The sequence below is a fragment of the Clupea harengus genome, chromosome 5 (genome assembly GCF_900700415.2).
Source record: "Clupea harengus chromosome 5, Ch_v2.0.2, whole genome shotgun sequence".
NCBI classification, from domain to species: domain Eukaryota; kingdom Metazoa; phylum Chordata; class Actinopteri; order Clupeiformes; family Clupeidae; genus Clupea; species Clupea harengus.
In genome coordinates, this window is record NC_045156.1 from 19,406,225 (window position 1) to 19,426,961 (window position 20,737).

General features: G+C 47.5%; 1 protein-coding gene across 1 annotated transcript in view; it reads right to left on the bottom strand.

Annotated features, from left to right (window-relative positions):
* Nucleotides 1-5,378: 5,378 nt before the first annotated feature.
* Nucleotides 5,379-20,737, bottom strand: part of LOC105901848 (plexin-A1) — a 67,863-nt gene continuing 52,504 nt past the window's right edge. Inside the window, exons 15-24 of the mRNA XM_031568007.2 lie at nt 18,673-18,739; nt 14,682-14,828; nt 13,920-14,079; nt 13,405-13,508; nt 13,189-13,285; nt 11,973-12,163; nt 10,470-10,639; nt 10,119-10,331; nt 9,735-9,885; nt 5,379-8,035 (exon numbers count right to left, since the gene is read on the bottom strand). Of these exons, the coding sequence (XP_031423867.1) occupies nt 7,940-8,035; nt 9,735-9,885; nt 10,119-10,331; nt 10,470-10,639; nt 11,973-12,163; nt 13,189-13,285; nt 13,405-13,508; nt 13,920-14,079; nt 14,682-14,828; nt 18,673-18,739 (1,396 nt within the window). The 3' untranslated portion in view covers nt 5,379-7,939. The remainder of the gene's footprint in view (nt 8,036-9,734; nt 9,886-10,118; nt 10,332-10,469; nt 10,640-11,972; nt 12,164-13,188; nt 13,286-13,404; nt 13,509-13,919; nt 14,080-14,681; nt 14,829-18,672; nt 18,740-20,737) is intronic.

Sequence of the window (20,737 nt, forward strand, 5' to 3'; positions counted from 1 at the left end):
GTTTAGCAACTCCAAGTACAAATGCTCACAGTTGTGAAGTGCCCCCCCCCCACTCCCCACTCCCATTACCAAGAATGCAAGGCGATGATTCAGTTTCAGAACGTAAGCACACTGTACTGTTGTGAAGAATTCGACAAGAGTCAGAGAAGGCATGCTGAAAGACCTGTGGAGGCCCTCTGCGTGAGGCTGCGTGAGGCTGCGTGAGGGAGAGATTGCTTGGCAGCCTCCACCACTGTAGCAGCAGCAACAGCAGATGTCAACCAATAGAATTTTGGTGTCTGACTCACAATCTGCCTCAATAGCTCTTTTTTTTCCACACTCTTTCTTTTTTCTCCTTTTTTCCCCTCTATGCCATTGGCCAAGGCCGCCTGGCTCTCTCAGCGCTCTCCTCGAACACGCCGTCCCCACAGGAGCAAGTCCATTATTAGCGGCCTCCAAAAGGCCGTGCGCCCTGCAAGGCTATGGTTGGCAGCCTGTGTGTGGTCGACGACTAATAAATGTTATGACTTGTTCCCTCACCTCTCAGCACCCGCTCCGTGTTTCTAACCCCCAGTGTTTCTCTTTCAGTGCCTTCGCTCAGGGGAAGCGCTAGCAGAGTTTGTGCATTTCGCAGAACATGTGCATTTTGCTTTGTCTTTATCCTTGCCCACATGGCCTCCAACCCCCCTCTCCTTCCTCTCTCCTCTCCTCTTCTCCTCATCTCCTTCCTCTCTCCTCTCCTCCTCCTCCTCTCTCTCCTCCTCTCCTTCCTCTCTCTTCTCCTCTCCTTCCTCTCTCTCCTCCTCTACTTCCTCTCTCTTCTCCTCCTCTCTCTCCTCCTCTCCTTCCTCTCTCTTCTCCTCTCCTTCCTCTCTTTTCTCCTCCTCCTCTCTCTTCTCCTCTCCTTCCTCTCTCTCCTCCTCCACTTCCTCTCTCTTCTCCTCCTCTCTCTCCTCCTCTCCTTCCTCTCTTTTCTCCTCATCTCCTCCTCTCTCCTTCTCCTCTCCTCTCCTCCCTGGTGCTGCACTCTCTCTATCCTTGACTGAGGATGTGAGGCCTGTCTCGGGTAATTAGATGGACACCTCCAAGTCCGCAGGGATGTGACCTGAATGGAAAGAGACAAAGAAAAAAGCGGAAGGAAGAGAAGGAGAGAGAGAGAGAGAGAGAGAGAGAGAGAGAGAGAGATGGGAGGGGGGCGGAGAGGTCACATGGGCTAACTGGGAATTCACAGGGCATTATGGGTCAACCGTGCTTTCCACATCTCTATGTAGTGCACTCGAGCGTGTTGTGTGTCATAGGCATTTTGAAGATTTCAAAGTCAACCTGTTGAAAAACAAAAACAAGCACGCTGCCATCTTAGATGGCATATCTCAAATAGGTATGGATTATTTTGGATACTTACTTTAGACAAGTGGATGTTCAGACGGAGGCTTTTAGAAGAAACCTTCCAGGACGGACTCATAAATGTTAGATCTTCTTAACTCTGAGCCAAATAGAATGTCACAGTTGACCTTTAGAGGCATATAGAAACAGTGCTGTATGCTACACAAATAAAGAATTTGGAATTTTCTTTGAAAATATTTAACAACTTGAAAAGGTCATATTAATCATATGCACAGGCTAACTTTTTCAATTAATCCAACAATGTCTCCCGAATTTAATTTCGATAATTTTTGCACTCCTACCTTAGGCCAAAATTAATTAGGTCTAAACTGAAAGCAAATTATGGATAAGCTAATTAATTCTTGCTAGTGTCTTTAAATATGTTAGTGTGGAGACTTAATTTATTACATTAACGGTGAGATTTTTCTAACTTTAGTTCAACCATTAGCTTCCACAGACATATTCAAATAAGACCTGTTCACACCGATAGTTAATACTCGTTATGAATGAGGATAAAGGATCTAGGTGATGACCTTGGTGCTCTACCACCTCGTTCTGGATTAAAACATGTCCACTGATTTTTAATACAATTTTAATGAGTTCCAGGTGCGTCTCGTACAAGCGATTGGTGCCAAACACAATGGATGTCTCAGCGCTTCATTACTGTGGTAATTTTCATGTCACGGGGCAAATGTCATATTTGTGAATGGCCAGTGTGTCGGGGCGCGGGCTCAGGGAGCCGTCATTAAGCCGTTGACAGGCTAATTAAGGGAATCAGCGCTCAAAAATCATTACGCCGTTTTCCTCATTTCCTGCCGCGGAGGCGTCACTGAATTAACGACTCGGGACAAAGGTGGAGCCAGAGATAGCAACCGCTTCCGTCTGCTAAGGCATGCTGAGGGGTTGCTGACTTGTGCAAAAAAAAAAAAAAATCTCACAATATGGCTTCCATCACTAGCCATGCGAGTTTAATATCAAAGGTTTATGAGGCCCAGGCATGTTTGCATAACAGCTGGCATGATATGGCCATCTTCATAAACTTGTGGGCTGAGTGCAGTTGGAATCCTATTATTTTGCCACCCAGTGTTCTGGCTGGTCTGTTTGTCTAATTTCATAACTTTTTGGTCATTGCTACTTATAAACAAACAAGGCTGACTTCAGTCAGTTTTTATTGTCGCCCAAACGACACACAGCAACACACACGTGCATATATAGGTGGCGACACAGGACACACACACACACGCACATGCATTCCGAGGTTGCAGTGAATTTATCCCATCCTGGACTGTCCTTCATCCAGGACCCCAGGAGCAGTGGGCAGCCTTTAGGCACCCGGGGACCAAGTCAAGTGATCCATCTTGGTCAGGGACGGACAGTTCTGTTCTTCTGCATGTTTTTCTGTTGGGGTTCTTAATGGAGGAAACCCCTTGTGAACACGGGGAGAACATGCAAACTCCACACAGAAAGGCCCAGGAGATAGCCCACTGGAGGCCTGGGGAGAACTTACCCCCCAGGACCAACAGCGCCCCATGCGGGAATCAAACCCAGGACCTTCTTGCTGTGAGGCGGCAGTGCAAGCACCTGAGCCACGTGCCATTATATATAGGCATTCACCATTTTATATGATTTTCTGCTTTTGACAACAGATAATACTATAATGACATCAAGTATGGCATCAAATATGCATTACAAAAGCCTCTTGTTCTGTTCAGCAAAATTCTCAATGGCAGAAATGGAATAATTTCCCTTACCCACCTCCCCCCTCTTTCTATCCCTCTACCTGGCCGGCCTCAAGCAGATGGGACCCCCCTTCTGGGTTCTGCTGAAGCTTTCTTCCTGGTAAAAGGGAGTTTTTCCTTGCCACCATCGCCTTGTGCTTGCTCTAGGGGGTTCAGGCCTTCCAGTGTTCACTGTCAAATACACTTCTTAATTTACATTAGTGATTCAGCTAGAGAGGATGGCATCACTGTGCAAATGATGGTTCGCAAATGAGGAAATCACAGAGGCTTTTTATTTAGCAAAACATGTTTAATCTCTCCTTGATGTGTACTTATTTACAAGTAGTAAATCTGCAAAATAGGAAATAACAGAATATTTACACAATGAACGTTTACCAGCCAACTTGTGACAGCTGCTTCAAGTCTGAAACTCTTAAAAACATTGTCAGCGTTGTAATATTAAAACTTGCGTGATATCTTTGTTGTTGATGTTTTTGTTGTCTGAATATCATTTAATGTTGATCACTTACAGCCTATGCAGTTTTCATATTTTTTTTCTTCAAAAAGGACAGCTACTTAGTTTGCCACAGTTTAAGAAAAAAAAAAACAGAAAAGAAAAGAAACAAAAAAAAACTGAGAAGGAAGGAGCAGAGGAGAAGGCAGGAAGAATGGATGCTTGGCCTGGCAACTGATGGACTTCGCTTGATTGTGACGCATAATCAGTGGAACTGGGCAACGTCAGGGAATGCACAAGTTCTGGGCTACTAGCCGAGGTGGGGTGGGGGGGGATCAAAACAAGAGGGAAAGATGATGGAAGAAAACGCTTAAGTAATCTGACAAGATGTGAGGTGAACAATGAATTAGGCCATGGCAAGTGCAGTCAAGACGAATGAAGAACAGATGCCCTGGCCTCTCTGTGTGTGTGTGTGTGTGTGTGTGTGTGTGTGTGTAGGTGTGTGTGTTTGTAGGTGTGTGTGTGTGTGTGTGTGTGTGTGTGTGTGTGTGTGTGTGTGTAGGGGTATGTGTGTGTGTGTGTGTGTGTGTGTGTGTGTGTGTGTATGTGTATTCATGTATGTGTATGGGTGTGTGTGCGGAAGGGGGGTGGGGGGTACAGCTCACTTCCTTTAATCTGTCCATCAACTCAAGAGACTTTGTGTTCCTCACAGACAGCAGCCTAGGGCTCATCAGAGCATCCCACCACGCCGCTCACCTGGTTCCACTTTCACCCACAGCACAGCGCTTAGAGGCTTAAAAGGCAGAGAGACCATTTTGGGCTCCACACAGGAACTGCTCCCCAAAATCACCCATTAGTAGACTGGGGCTTTTGCACTGTCTGTTAACGCAAGAGCTTACTCGAAGGGCAAAGCCCCCATCCCCCCCCACCCCCCCGCCCCCCAAACACAGGACTGGAGACTCTTTGACTGAGGGAACATGCCTCTGTATGGTTCCAGCCCAAAGGCGGCTTGCGGGTTTCACAGCAGGGGTACTCTAGCCCTGAGAAACTGAAAAAGAAAAACCGCTTGAAAAAGCCCATAATGATTTCATGGATAATGTGCCACCCCGTATGTGTTCACATACTGCTGACGATTCATAAGCCGGTTGTTAGTAGATTCGCTGTGCCTGTGCGCTCCAAGGTAATCCATTTTCATTAGCTAAGATCTTACACTGGTCGAAAGATACGTGCACAGCAAAAAAAGGTGGAGAAAAAAAAAGAAACGGAAGGTATTCTGAGGAGAAAGGGAATGGGAGAAAAGAGGAAAAAAGTGTGCAGCCAGCGCAGAGCGGCTTCTTTTTATAGCTGGACTTGGTTAAATATGGATGAGCGTGTCAAACTCACTCAGTGAGTAACAGACTCATCATCAGCTGGGCAGACTCCCAGGGGCACTCATCATGGCCGACCCTTCCTGAACTCGCCTGTGATGAGAGATCTCGTCCGGATCAAAAAACGGGCACGGCCAATCACAGCGGCTGCCTGTGCGGCATCGTGCAAATATATATAAAAAAAGTCTTGTTCACGGAGTAAAATGAATCGAGCTTTCATGCAAAACATCACTGAATTGACTGGAATCTCTGCGTCTCAATAGACAGCTGAACAGAGCAGTTTGGCAAGGCTACTTAAGAAAACTAAAAAAGACAGCAGAGAATGAATGACAAAAACAGCAGCAGCTATTCATTGTCCCGTGGCAGAAAAAAACCCTTAAAAGATTCTCATCTGAATAACATCAATGGAATCTGTGCGCTAGTCCTCTAGGTTGAAAACAAGGGCTGAAGATGTGCACTGATTGACTGAGATATTGTCCCCCCCCCCGCATACTTCTAAGTCTATAGGAACATCCTTCAAAGTTTGAGGAATACAGAAAGAAAGCCAACAAAAAAAGAAAGAATAAAAAAGAAAATGTTGAAAAAAATAACAGCTTTTGGATCTGACTGGTGGGGTGGGGGGATTGTGGATTTAATACCATTATACAGCACACTGTGGATCAGAGAAGCCACGAGTCAAATAATAATACAAAAAATCCAGTAATCAAAGTCAACTTCATCCAAGACCTCCACATAATAAAATTCTCTTTTAAAAATACAAGTCATAGTTAAAGTCCCGTGCAAAACACCCACGCACACACATCCACTAACAGTGATGGCAAAGGGGGTCAGGGGGTAACAGGATTACTTAGCCTCATCTTGCTAATGACTTGAAATGGAGAGAAAAACACCCTGCTATCTCCAAGCTTCGGCTCGCCTTTCTCTCTTCTGCTTTTTTTCGCTCTCTCTCTCTCTCTCTCTCTGAACAGTGAGTGAAGCAGTAATGAGGTGAAGCTAAAGCTTCTTTCTCTCTTTTTCTCCCTCTCTCTCCTCCTCTGATCAGCCTTGTTGATGTGCTGCTCCCTGGGATTCTCTCCCTCTCTCTCTCGCTCCTTCCGCTCAGAGGCTCAAACTGAACAGTGTGTGTGTGTGTGGACACACACACACCACAACATGCCGGATCATGCTGCTCATGAAGGCTTCGCCTCCATTTTGTGTCAGGCCCTGTACAGTGGCGACAGAGGCGCTAATCTTCCCACACCTAACCTCACCTCAGTCCTGCCAAAACAAAGCAAGCAGACAGAGCCCAGCTGAACACAGCAAACGTCTCTTGTTAGCCGTGAGCAACAGCCGAGACGAGGAAGGGGACGACGACAGAAACGGACATGAAGATGGTGGGGGGAGGAGAGACTATGGAGGAGAGAAAGAGAAAAATGGAAAGAAAGCAAGGAAAACCGACAGCAGAGAAGGAGGGACTGCAGGATGAATAAAATGTCATGATGTACACTGGCATAGGGGGAGGGGCGGGTTAGGTGCCTGAGCATGTCAATCATGTGGGTCAAATCATTCATCGGTTGACCGACAGCTCCGGTGGTATTTGCCAACTGGCCTCTCACCTTTCACATTTCAGATGCCTGCATGGGTCAGGCTCAGTGGGGCGAGGGGCGGGGAGGCAAGCAGTGCAACATACTTTACAACGCCAGCACTGGGCTTTCACAGAGAGCAGGGACAGGGAGAGTGTGTGTGTGTGTGTGTGTGTGTGTGTGTGTGTGTGTGTGTGTGTACGTGTGTGTGTGTGTGTGTGTGGGTGTACGCATGTGTGTTTGTTTGTGTGTACTGAGGCTGTTGTCCCTGTGGAACCAGATACCTAGAGAAAACGAGTGATTTCAAGTTTTGCAAGACATTGAGTTTTTTTTTTGTTTGTTTCTCTGTCATCTTTTCAGCGTCAGTTCCTGTTTTCTGCAAGCCTCTCCCTGCCTGCAACTGTTCCTCCGCTGTTTTCTTTCTTTTTTTGTCGTCTAATAGTCTAAACACTCTTTTTTTTCAGTCACGAGGCAAGTTCATATTCAAATCATAGCACATTCCATCGAACAAAATGTCTTTGCACTAAACAACATTCAAATAAACCATGGCACAGGACAAGAAGTTTTGATCATTTTTGTACAACTTTTTTTTTTCTCTATGATGTAGTTCTGTTGAAATATCGAATTAATTTCAGTTGGTGTGTGTGTGTGTGTGTGGATATTTAAAATGACAAATACATTTTTTGTATCCACTGTTGCTTCATTGAAAATGGAACTGTATCTCATATATAATATCTTTATATCTTTCCTTTGTAATTGTTTCTGTAAACTGTGCAAATTCAGCAGTAACACGTGTGACATGGAGAGCTGAGAGGGGGCAGCTGATTACATTTACACACACACACAAAACATCATGAACACAGTCTTTAAAACTCCACGTGGCCTATCACAAGTCCCACTGTTGATCACATGATCCAAGAAAACACCCTCCTATTGGCTGGAGGGTTTGCCAACATCTCAACATTCCTTCTGGATTTCTGCCAAAGCTTGACAGAGGATTCACGTGCGTGGAATATGGTGACATCACACCCTTCCGCGCAGCATCACAAATAATAATAAAAACAAGAAAACGAGTAGAAAAAGAAAATTGCAACAGCGACGATAATAATCAAATGCTTATCTGTGATGCCGTGTGTGTATGTCGACCTGAGAATGGTCACCCACCCACACATACACACACACACACACACACATACACACTCACACACATACACACTCACACACATACACACTCACACTCACACTCACACACATACAGTGTGCCCAGCTCTGCGTGTCCTCCAGTGTTCTGCTCTTGTCCTTGCAGTCTGTAGTTTATGGGTGGGGAGTGGACCCACATGTCTGTCCCTCTGGTTCCAGCCCGCCTGAACTCCTAGGGTGGGGTGGGTGGGGTGAGGTGGGGGTTCATGGTGACGTGGTCGGGGGCTGAGGTGGGAGGCTGGAGGTGCGGGTTGGGTGGAGTCGGCGAGTCCGCTCTCAGCTGGCCAGGGCCATGGTGTCGATCACCTGCTCCAGCTTACAGCGCAACCGCTGCCGGCGAGCCTGTTCGTCTTTCTCCAGGGCTGACAGGATCTGAGAACACAGGCAACAGGAGAGAAATGAGGAGAGATAGAAAGAGAGAGAGAGAGAGAGAGAGAGAGAGAGAGAGAGAGAGGATGGTGAAGGGAAAAAATGGGGAGAGAGGAGAAGAAGAGAAATTGAAAGGTTAGAGCGGGAGCAAAAAAGGGCACTTAGTGACATATGCAGTGTGGCCAGAACAAAATGAAAGAAAGAGAGGAAGAGAGAGAGAGGGAAAGCAAGAGAAGAGACTGGAAGAATAGATAAGAGTTCCACAAACAGACAGATAAAAGAAGAGAGAGAACAAGTATAGGCACTGGAAGGACAGCAAAGAGAGACATCTGCGTGTTGCTCTCTGTAATATGACATGACGAGGTGTGCTGAATATTCAGCCTGTTCTGAGCCAGCTGAATGGCACACATTGTTTCCTTTGTCAGCTTGTCCTTTCTGGTGTCAGGGGATTTTAAGAGGCTCCATGCACAGGATAGAGAGGCACCTACGCCATTGGCATCTGCAGCAATGTGTGTGTGTGTGTGTGTCTTTGTGTATACCACCACAGACTAAATGGGTATGCATCTGAGAGTGTGTGTGTGTGTATGCATCTGAGAGTGTGTGTGTGTCTTTGTGTATATCACCACCGTTTAAATGTGTATGCATCTGAGTGTGTGTGTGTGTGTGTGTGTGTGTGTGTGTCTTTGTGTATACCGCCACCAACTAAATGTGTATGCATCTGAGTGTGTGTGTGTGTCTTTGTGTATACCGCCACCAACTAAATGTGTATGCATCTGAGTGTGTGTGTGTGTGTGTGTCTTTGTGTATACCGCCACCAACTAAATGTGTATGCGTGTGTGTGTGTGTGTGTGTGTGTGTGTGTGTGTGTGTGCCAGCCAGCACTAGCGGCAGGATAATCGCACATAATAAGTGGGAAGTGCCTAATGGAAGCAGCTGCAATGCATTAATCAGGCTCGCAACTGAGTGACACACACACACACACACACATTACTGTTATAACAAATGGCTCAAATGAGCCTCTATACAAACACACAAATGTTGTGCTTTAATTGTTGCTTCCCAAAAAGCAGGCTGATGGAGCAGAGGGATCACTGGTTGTACACAGCTGCCTCAGAGAGAGGTGGGGAGAGAGAGTGAGAGAGAGAGAGATAGAGATAGAGAGAGAGAGAGAGACAGAGGGAGAGAGACAGAGAGAGAGAGACAGAGGGAGAGAGCAAGAGAGAAGCTCTCTGAAGCTCTGTCCTCCAGGTCTCAATGAGATGTTTCTGAGACCGCGAGGTCACATCCGAGAGCGCTGGTGTACGCATGAGGGCTCATCTCACTGTAATCAGGCTAATTGTGGTGAATGTCTGTGGTGATTATTTCAGCGGGCAGGCGTGCGGGCGTGCGAGGAGTGGGGTGTGTAGGCAGGTGCCTCTCTCTCTCTCTCTCTCTCTCTCCCTCTCCCTGAGGCGTGCTAAACGAGTGATTATATGAGTAGAGGTTGGGTAATCTGTGTGGCTCACTTTACCTTTGGTTTTAATCACATGATTAAGGCTCACACACACACGTGTGTGTGTGTGTGTGTGTGTGAGAGAGAGAGAAAGAGAGAGTATGTGCAGAGGTCAGTGTGTGAGTTAGTGTACATATGACTGTGTGAGTGAATTTGTGTGTGTGAGACAGAAATAATGTGTGTGTGTGTGTGTGTGTGTGTGCGGCTCACCTCGTCCTTGTACTTGACGATGTAGGAGTAGATCTCGTGGAGTGCGCTCAGGCTGTTGAACTGGCTGAGGTGAAGGCGGGACTGCTCCGCCAGGTACGCGCTCATGTCCTGGTCACTGATGGCCGACATCCTGGCGATGTCCGAGTAGTACCTGAGCACGGAGGAGAAAGGGAACAAGTAGAAAAAAGGAACAAAAAGAAAAACGGACAAAAAGAGAGAGAATTCGATTCAATTCATTATGCTTAAATTAAAATTCATCATATGAAGTCAGGAAACCCATCTAGAATAGAATCTAGAATAGCTGTGTCTGGAAACCCATTTAGAATAGAAATAGCGGTGTCTGGAAACCCATTTAGAATAAAAATAGCGGTGTCTGCTGCCTACCTCTCCACCCAGTTCTTGTAGTTTGGAATGTCTTTAGCGTAGAGCAGCTTGTTGGAGGGCGAGTCCTTGCCCAGCTTGTGCTCGGAGGTGGAGCAGGAGTCCATGAAGGTCTGGGCCACCACCGACAGACACGCGTCCGTGATGCTGTTCTTGTGGATGTCGAACACAAACTGGGGGTTCTTGATGACGTTCACCCAGAAACGCAATGGCAGGCTGAGCAGGACCGAGAGAGGAAAGGATGTTGAGTACTTCACATGGAACACATGGATGCACAGAAAGACACACTCACGCACACTCACACGCACACGCACACGCACACACTCAAACACACACACACACACTCAAACTCACCAGTTGCTTTTCCAGGTGTGTCGCACGTCGGAGTCTGATATCTGGTGTTTGTCGGCCTGCTCGTCCAGGAAGTCAAACATGTACTTGATGGCCAGGGGCAGGGCGCTGCCACGATGGGCTGTGCTGAAGATGGTCTCGAACAAGTCGTCCACAAACTTTTGTAACGTACCCTGGGAAAGCAAGGACAGTCGGCGTTAGCTTTGAGTTCATTACTGGCTGCATCCTTAACCAGGGCCGTTCACGGTTAGCGGCCACCGGCCTGAAATCTTTAGTGTGGGCTAAGAGCTCAGACAGTGAGAGGACACCTTCTCTTCAAGTGAAATGATTTTGAGGCTAAGGTGCGACGGTTAGGTAAGAAATACTGAGGAAAAACATCCAGTACTGGTACCCGGCACCATTTAGAGGACATATGTTTATGTTAAACTAAGTTCTAATAACGTTTATTAGGTACAAACTAAACAGGTGCTATAACCAATCCTGTTTGAAAGCATTGAAAACTACAGTGCTGTCACATCATTCAGCTCAAGTATCTTCTGTGAGAGGAGATGGAGCAAACAACACTCTCTAGGACTCATCTATCTCTACTCCTTCACCATGGCAACTGCAGCCGTGGTACGCCTCTTCAGAGGAGCAGAGGTGGAACATGCTAGACCTTTCCGGTTCCTTCTGTGGCTCTTGCAATGGAATGGAATGCAAAGGAACTCAAGCATGCCCACCAGCATGGCAACACATATGGGGCACTACAGTTGCAATCATTTTAAGCCCAATAAACTATTTATAAGATGAGAAACTATGTCACAGGAAAACAAATAAACAAATTAATCCTGGCCTTTTGTTGTGGAGCTAGGATTGTGGATCCACCAGAGGGGATTACAGACACATGTCCCACACACACACACACACACACACACACACACACACACACACACACACACACACAAACCTGTAAATACTCCAAACCGAGGAGCAATAACAAGGCTAACTGAGTAGGTGGGGCTGTGGCAACACTGGGTAAATATTGTTTATGTGGAACAAACTGCGGCGGCACGTCGATGAGACTCCCTCTCCACAAGGACCCGGGAGATTGCCGGCGGTCAGAAGATATAGCCACACACCATCCCAGCCCACATACACACACTCTCTCTCTCTCTCAACCCTTACCGGTCGATAGGCAAAGGTCAGCCCCCTAATTAACTTACACTCCTCTGACCCAGATTGAGCTTTAATGAAAAGGTTATGAAAAATGTTAATCATGGAGCACCCACACACACACACACAAATACGCAAAAGGTCAAAAGGAGACGTGTGCCTAAACATGAAATGAATATGCAAAGCATCAAACTGTGTGAATGTGTGTGATGTGTTTTCATAATGTGAATAACCAATATGTTTTTCAAAGCCACCTAAAATGCCTGCCTTTGGCCAGTTGACCAGCATTCTACAGAACTATATGTGCTCACATGAGAAAGAGCCTTTGTGTGTGTGTGTGTGTATGTGGCTTACCTTGGTGGCGAGCAGGCGTGTCAGGTAGATCTCGGAGACCATCTTGCTGCCTCGGTCTCCCTCCCTCTGGTCCGAGTGGTCGTGGTTCTTGACCAGGTGCCAGAGCTTGGTGCCGCTCTCCAGGTCAGGTGTGATCATGGGCGTCCTGGAGCGGAGGCTGTCCGGGCTGCTGGCTGTGCGCAGCATGCTCTCTGTACACACACACACACACACACACACGGGAAGGGAGAGAGAAAGTGATAAGTACATAACTATTTTTGCTTCAAGGTGAAAACTGCAGAAAAGAAGTACGCATGTGTGTGTGTGTGTGTGTGTGTGAAAGACTTTCTAGTGGGATGTGACTACACCACGGTATAATTCTACTTCCTGCCTTTCCTGCTCTTGTCCCTGACTCTAATACGATGTGCCACTTCCTCACTCCGACTCTGCCTCTCTCCCTCTGTCACTAAAGTGACGTGCCAATCCCCTCTTTTCTCTTTTCTCTCTCTCTCTCCCTCTCTCTCTCCGCCTGTGACAGTGATCCTCATTCTGGCACACAGGACACTACAGTGGGGATTTAATGGCTGTCATGTGCAGACGCAGCGTCTGATCGGCTCACAGGGCTAATAAAGTCTCCCGGAGCGGACTGGACGCCTGCTAGCAGACAGTGGCTTTATGCTAGTCGCCTGCCACTCCACGCCACACACACGCACTTGCGCGTGCACACACACACACACACACACACACACACACACACACACACACGCCCTACTGTAGTACAGGGAGAGGGGCAGGAGAGGACAGACAGGTAGAGAAGGGGAGAGACAGGGAGAGCAATATAGAGGTAAAAGGAGAGAGTGATAGAGAAAGTGAGAGAAGGACAGAGATAGAGGAAGAGAGTACGGAGGAGAAACAGAGTGTGTGAGAGCGAGAGGAAGAGAGGGTGAGGGAGAGAAGTTAGGAAAAGATGGAGTAAACTAGAACATCAGTTAAGGCGTGGAACTGGAGCGTTACAGCCAAGCTATTATTGATTTATATCAGGACCACGGTGTGTGTATATGTATGTATGAGTGTGCACCTATGCGTGTGTGTGTGTGCGTGTGTGCGTGTGTGTGTGTGTGTGTGTGTGTGTGTGTGTGTGTGTGTGTGTGTGTGTGTATCTGAACTAGAACTAGAGCGAGAGGGGAAGAATAAGAACATGAAAATGTTTCTGGCAAGCGAGGAGGGGAAAGTTTACCGTATCTGCTGAGAGACTTGGTGAATGTTGAGGAGTTGGAGATGTTGTAGGCGGAGTTCTGTTTGGGAACCAGAGCTATGGCTGACCCATCGGTCACCTAGACAAGCGCAGAGAAGAAACATAGGTATGGGTCATAAAAACAGCATAGGTAAAAATAGTATTTAAAATTCAAATAAATATCAGCCAAATGGTGGATATGCGTATGCTCTGAGCTACCTGATAGTGGGCTAAGGTGTTGAGGCGTTTCCAGTCGTTGTCAATCTTGGTGGTGACGTCCTCGTCCTGTAGGATGACCCGGGCCATTCTTCCCTGACGCCACTCTGTAGGAGAAGCAAACGGGTCAGCATGGGGATGTTCTTCACTATGCCCCCTTGGCTTTCAGTAATAAGCTGCAGCACATATACGCCATTAAGAATGAAGGCTGGACACTGTTCCATTCTATCAAATATATTAGTGTGACAAAGGGCCCAAGTACTAGAAATACTCGCAATACATCAACCTTTTTACTGTGAAACTACACGGGTACAGTCATACACACAGAATATCAAAGAATACCAGCACACCGATACTTAGCTTTTAGATAAACTAGTGTTAGGCTAGGATTACGCTTATGTAAGCACGAAATTCTAATGTATCGGCACACAGATTCACTAAAAACAAAAGCAAGCATGGCATGCATGTTTTCTATAACAGAAGGTAAACAGGAGAGGCGAACCAACCCTTTATCTTACCCAGGTCCATGTCCGCAGCCTTGGGCCTCTGGGAGTAGGGTGTGCCCTTGTAGGCCGCGTCCAGGAGCTTCTCCTTCACCTGGGTGATGGTGTCGCAGTTCAGCACCTTGACCAACACCTCGGGCGCGCTCTCATTCTCAGGGTTCACACAGTGCAGAGTCTGCAGTGGAGAGGAAGGGGGGGTTAGATATGACCAAAGGCGTCAAGAAAAGAGTAAAGAGAAGACAAAAAAAAACAAGACAAAACTAAAAGAGTGCTTTGGGGGTGTTCTGATGCTTAGCACAAATCCTCCAGAAATAGTTTCAAACACACGGTTCTGATGTCAGACCGGAGCAACCCTGACCCAGGGAGTTAAGCGACCCGGCACGGAAAGGGCTCCAGGGACCTGATGTCACGCCAGAGCAATCCCCCTTGAATTCCCGACTCCCAATCTGTCATTCTGGAACACTACAGAACACTAGAGCTTTCCCACCGGCCCCGCTAAGCACTGAGGCTTGGGGGCTAGCATGTAGCTCTCAGCTCCTAGATGGACACAGGCAGAGGCTGCCCAGAGCAGGACGTGTGTGTGTGTGTGTGTGTGTGTGTGTGTGTGTGTGTGTGTGTGTGTGTGTGTGTGTGTGTGTGTGTGTGTGATGGAGCGATTGAGGATGGAGAGTCTGGAGGACTGTGTGTGTGTGAGTGTGTGTGTGTGTGTGTGTGTGTGTGTGTGTGTGTGTCTGTGTGTGTGTGTGTGTAAATGGTGTAAATTGTGGTGGTGCTAACCAGGGTCTTGTAGTCAATCTGCTGGCGGATGAGCTTGTCCTCGCTGAGGGAGTAGCGGGCCTCTCCGGTGATGGCGTCGATGGGGCCCTTCTCCATCTGCTGCTTCATGGCACAGTAGAGCATGAAGAGAGGCTCGCCAGCACACTCCTGAGAGAGGGAGAGAGAGAGAGAGAGAGAGAAAGAGAGAGAGGGAGGGAGAGAGAGAGGTTTAACACTCCTTTATTAAACCATTGACTAACTTCATCACACAATTACACCACTAAAACATAAAATATTACAACCTCCAACCAACAGGGTTTACACCACTACATTAACAAAAGAAAAAAAGGAAAAGCTCAGGGAGAGAGAGATGGAAGGGGGGAAGAGAGGGAGCAGTGTGATTGTCCACATGCTATAATTCTAACACACACACACACAAACACACACACAGGTCAAATATACAAACACATAACAATGTTCAACTCCGCACTTTCTGAAAGGTCAGGAACCACACCATGCAGTGCATCATGAAGCATTTGAACCTCTAGAACTAACTCTTAATGGCACTGAGAGAATGACAGGCCAGCGAAGAGAAAGACAGGAAAAGTAGGGAGAGAGAGAGAGAGTCAGACAAGAAGAAGAAAGAGAGCAAGAAATGGTGACCAAGAACAGGACTTGAGTCAATAAGACACACACACACACAACCATACACACAGACACACACAGACACGCACACACACCTGGTGGTGGATGCAACACAAATGAGGCATCCACTGGAGCAGAGCAGCTGTTGTGCTGCTTAACAGCCCCAAAAGCACTCTCTCTGACGGCTTAAGCCGCACTGTCAACAGCCCCTGTGTGGATAATGAGGGTCATCGTAGGCTCTCAGGCGCTCCGCAGCTCTGGCCCGCGAGATGGTGAGAGGCGCATTAAAAAGCCATCCATTCCATACCTCCTGTCAGCCGCCTCACCATTAAAGCAGCCAAGAAGCCCCTTTTCATCTGTGTTGCTGTGTTGTGATATTTATTTATTTTTGTCTTCCTCTCGGGCCATTCCTCAGTGGACCAACCGGTCAAGATGAGACCCCTCCAGCACTGGGCTTTATGTCAAGTTGTAATGATCTCAGTTTTCTTTTGCCTGGAGGGGAAGCTCTGAAAATGGTTGTTGTTGTTGTTGTTTTCCCCTGAGTGTGCCAAATAATAATGACGCAGCATTGCGCACATCTGTCCCACTCTTGAGAGAGTATGAATGCAGTTTTGAAAATGAACGGCTAAAGATAGATACCTCTCCAATGAACAATCGGTGAAAGGAATCGGCATCGCAGTCTGGGCAACACTGTCCCCTGGCATTTTATGGGACCAATATGTGGATGTTCTACAGAGCACAAGAACAAGTAGACACCACTTGAAGAACGCCATCATGCTCATTGATCCTGAGGTGCACTGTAGCCCTGCAGCCCACCTCCATATAACTGCCCCTCTGCTTGCCCAGACACACTCTCCAAGTGCGCTTAACCCAGTGCATTACCAAGACAGAGAGGGACTGGGGCGCGCTTTAGAAGCAGGTTGACACGTAGCTAATGGCCATTCCCAAGGTACTTGCTCGTAGAACCGCACCCGGGGGCGTGGGTAGAGTGGGTTCGAGAGAGAGAGAGAGAGAGAGAGAGAGGAAGTAGCTGTGGGGCCTGCAGGGGAAAGCGCTGGGAGCGACTGATGGAGGAGTTAATAGAAGGTTAACGACTGTGAGGGAAAAAGTGCCCGGAAAGCACTTCGGTGCGTGAGATATGTCAGAGAGGCAATGAGACGCGGGCTCAGACATCTCTCTCTCTTTTTCTCTCGCCATTTATCGCGCTCTCCCTCGCTCTCTCTCACCTTGTGCCTTTCTCTCGCTCTTGCTTGGCTAAACTCAATCTCGACAACGCTGCCTCCTACTCACTCACTCAAATCCCTTCCTGTCAGTGCCTCTCCACCTTTAGTCCACTCTCTCTCCAACTTCAGCTTTCTCTCTTCTCTCTCTCCAACTTCACCCCTCCCTCTCCCTCTCTCTCTCTCTCTCTCTCTCTCTCCCTTTATTGCGCTCTCTCTCGCTCTATCTCTCTTTCATCTCTCCACACCTCCTCCCACCATTTGTCGCTAATCGAACTCTTGATTCCCTCTAACCGCTCGCGTCCTCTCCCTCTGTTCTCGTGCAACTTCCTCCACCACCCGCTCCTGTCACGCTCTCTCGCCTCTGCTGCTCCCCGTCCTCCGTCACTTCCTCCGCTCCTGCCAGCGTCTCCTCGTTCTCCGTCGTATCCGCCTCTTCCGCAAGATCACCTTGGAGCGTGACCATTCTCTCATTCCTAACCCGCCAAAGGCCCGCTGTTGCCGTCTTTCTCCGGACGGCCTCGGCTCCCTCTGGTCTTCTTCCCAGACGCCCCAAAAACTCCAGCCGGCCTGCTTTCCCCTCTTCCCTGCCCGCCTCCATATGCTCTCTCTGCCTCGTTAGCGCCCGCGCTAATTAAACAGACAGATGCTAACGATCAGTGGCAGACGAGCGTCCAGTCCAGGCACCGTCTGATAACGCTGCTGTGTTGGCGGTTGCCAGTTCACTCCTCTTCAACATGTTACAACAAACAGGACCAGACATGGAGAGTCACGGACAAACACATCTGCGGAAAGGTATGAAAGGCCTGGACATCGCTCTTCAAATGCTAATCTTTGTAAGATGAAGTGGGAGTCTTGTTTGAAGCTTGAAGTTTGCCGGAGTAACTGCCATTACCTAGTCCTTCAGAAGTGTTACATAACACTGTTCTAAATGAGTTGCCTTTGGAGGGAGGCCAGACATTGAGTAGAGCATCATCAATCCATTGAAGTGCACCCTCTTAGGAGGAGCCAGAGTCTCTCAAAGTATCTGTCAGACTCTTTACCTCTTTTACCGTACCGTGTTATAAAACATAACGGCACACCATTAGGAAGGAAGTATGTCCTTGTTTTTCATCATTTGATGGATAAGTTAATACAAATATTTCCAATTGTCTTTTGTTTATTAAAAAAGAAATATATATATAAAATAACACATATTTAAAACACATAATAAAATAATAATTTAATAAAAATAGCAAAATATATTTTCTTATTGTGTAATGAGGCTTTCAGGTTTTTGTAAGCTTGCTCTCACAAGATCAAGAGCTTTAGAAACACACGGAAGAAAAATGAAACTGCAGTCTCAACCGATGTAGCCGCTAGCTTTTTTCGATTCAACGCAGTGGGTTTTATGTGAAGTAAACAACACACAGTCAAAGGGAATGGTCTGCTGCTGCACTTAAAATAACATTTGCGTTTCTGTGAGAGGAGCAGAAAGTGCCGCTTTAAACCCTTCCGAGGAAACCCCTTCCAAGGCTAGGCATGCTGAGCCACGCATCGATGAATGATTTATCAAGTGAAAACGTGTGGAAAACAGGCGCCACGCTCTGCACTCGTTCACCTGTCCCTCTCTTTCGTTTTCCCTCTCTCAACCGACTTCATCTCTCTCCTTACTTTCTCTCCCCCCCCCCCCCCCACCTCCTCCATCTCTCTCCAGGGGCTCACAGGGATGTGTCAGAGGATTTGGATGCTCGAGAGGGCACAGGGCTCGCGTAGGATCTGACGTCAGAACCAGAGACATATGGCCGCCCTCCCTTACTGTCACGCCACTCAAGCTCCCTTGAGCCTTTGCTGGGCAAGAGGTCGAGGAAGGCAACAAACACAGGGGATTGCAAGCTGTTTGTGTTGGGAGTGTGCACACACACACACACACACACACACACACACACACACACACACACACACACACACACACACACACACACACACACACACACACACACACACACACACACTTGAAAGGACTTCGAGAAAGTAAGTATCTACAGAAAGTAAATGATGAAACAGCTCAATGCTGTGCCGTGGGTCTGCATGTGGGTGCGTGGCCTTTCCTGTAGTAACAGGGTTTACCCTCCCCAGCTTGTCCTTGTGCCTAGACCCCTACTCACCTTCAGAAACTTGTTGAGGAGGAACGTGAACCAGTTGGTCAGCATTTTCTCAGCCACAGACTCCGTCCTGGAGGAAAAAAAGAGAAGGAAAGAGAGTGAACATGAGAGGAGAGGAATCAGACGTGCCAGATTCCTTAAGTGAACGAGACAATAGGGAAAAAAAACTAGAAACAAACGCTGCATTCAGGCAAACGACTGCTGGGCTGAGAGGAGTTACAGACAACAACAAAAAAAGAAATGCTGATTTCTTCCAAATGGAAACTGTTTCTAGAATAAAATTTGCCAACAGAAAACTCTTGGCTCGAGGAGAGAGTGTGTCTGAGTGACGACGGGCCTCAACGAGAGTGATGGAGCGACTCCAAAGCTAGCTTCCTCCAGCGGAGAACACACAAGGCACTCTGCCTCTGTTTCCCTGACATCAAAGAGCACGCGGAGCACGGGAAATACAATTATTCAACGAAAGCCGGCGATGGCAAGCGAGCGAGTGTGCAAACGAATGAGCTGAGGCAAAGCCTTCAAAAGAACAGCTCGTACCACCACACAAATAAACGAACACTAATAATAAACCAAACCTTTTCCCTCTCCCTCTCTTTCTCTCTCCCCCTCTCTCTTATGTGCTCTCTTTCTCTCATGTGCTCGCTCTCTCTTTCTTTAAAAAAAATAAAATAAAAAACACAAAGCCAACCACCAATCTTCATTAAAAAAAAACCACACCAATTAGTATAATTCAGTAAGTTCTCTCATTAATCTGGGAACCTGCAGCATAATAAGGAGCCTTGGAAGGTCCCTCAGAAGGAGTGTAATTAAAAGGCGGGGTAATTAGTGGCCTTTATTACTCCTAATCTGTTAACAGCTCCAAAAAAAGGCGTGGAGGAAGGGACTTGGGGAAACAGTTTGTTTTTCGGCTCGCTCTGTTTAATTATACATTCCTTCGGAGTGAGTTTACAGAGGAACGGAAGAGGCAAAAGAAGGAGAAGGAGAAGGAGAAGGAGAAGGTGAAGGTGAAGGAGGAGGTGGAGGAGAAGGTGAAGGAGAAGGTGAAGGAGAAGTGGAGGAGAGGTGGAGGAGAGGTGGAGGCACAGGAGAAAAATAGGGTGTTTGAGTCAGAGAGATATAGGGGGGAGAGAGAGAGAGAGAGAGATGGTTGAAAGAGGGAGAGACATGGGGCTTTGGAAGACACAGAGAGAGAGAGAGAGAGAGAGAGAGAGAGAGAGAGAGAGAAGGACCTCTCCAAAAGAGAGTGTAACAAAGAGAACAGACTGTTCCTGTTATATGTAATATATTTGGCTCTCCAGTTTCAGCACATAAAGGTGTTCTTTAAAAGAAATCAGCAGAGTGACACAGAGTTATGACTGCTAAACACACACACACACACAAAGAGTTGTTGGTCTCCTTTGGCTGAGAGTGTGTTGCGACAGAGTAGCATAGATGTACCAGCACAGAGAGAACAATAGACAAAGAGTGCTGTGTGTGTGTGTGTGTAGGATGACAGATGATAGATAATATCTGGACCTGCAGTTATGTTGGCTATAACACGAATAGCTTCATTCTAGTTGTACTCTAAGTAGCTCCAAGTAACCCCATTGTTTCTGGCAATGTCTCTTTCATCCCTTGCTCTCCCTCCATCTCTCTCTTCATTGCTATTCCCCAAGACATCTTTTTAGCCATCTTCCCATTCATCAGACTCAAAACGTGGTCTTGCTGGCACAAAAGGCAGCCTTTAGCTGCCAAAGAACATGACAATGCCTAAATGGGATGAGGACAAGGGGATGGGGAGTGGAAAAAAAACCTTCATCCCCTTCCGCGCGGTTGGCGTCGCTCCCCTCTCTGACGAGACTGTCCATCTCCACTCATCTATTCCTGTCAGTCACATTCTCCTGGTGAGAAGCTCCATGCCAGTGCCTCCATCCCCCACTTGCTTTCTCTCTCTCTCTCCCCCCTCTCCCTCTCTCTCTCTCTCTCTCTCTCTCTCTCTCTCTCTCTTCCCTCCCTCTTTCTTCTCTTCCCTCCCTCGCTTCTCTCCCCCTGTCTGTCTGCCTCTTCACGGGGAGTGTGTGTGCTCAGG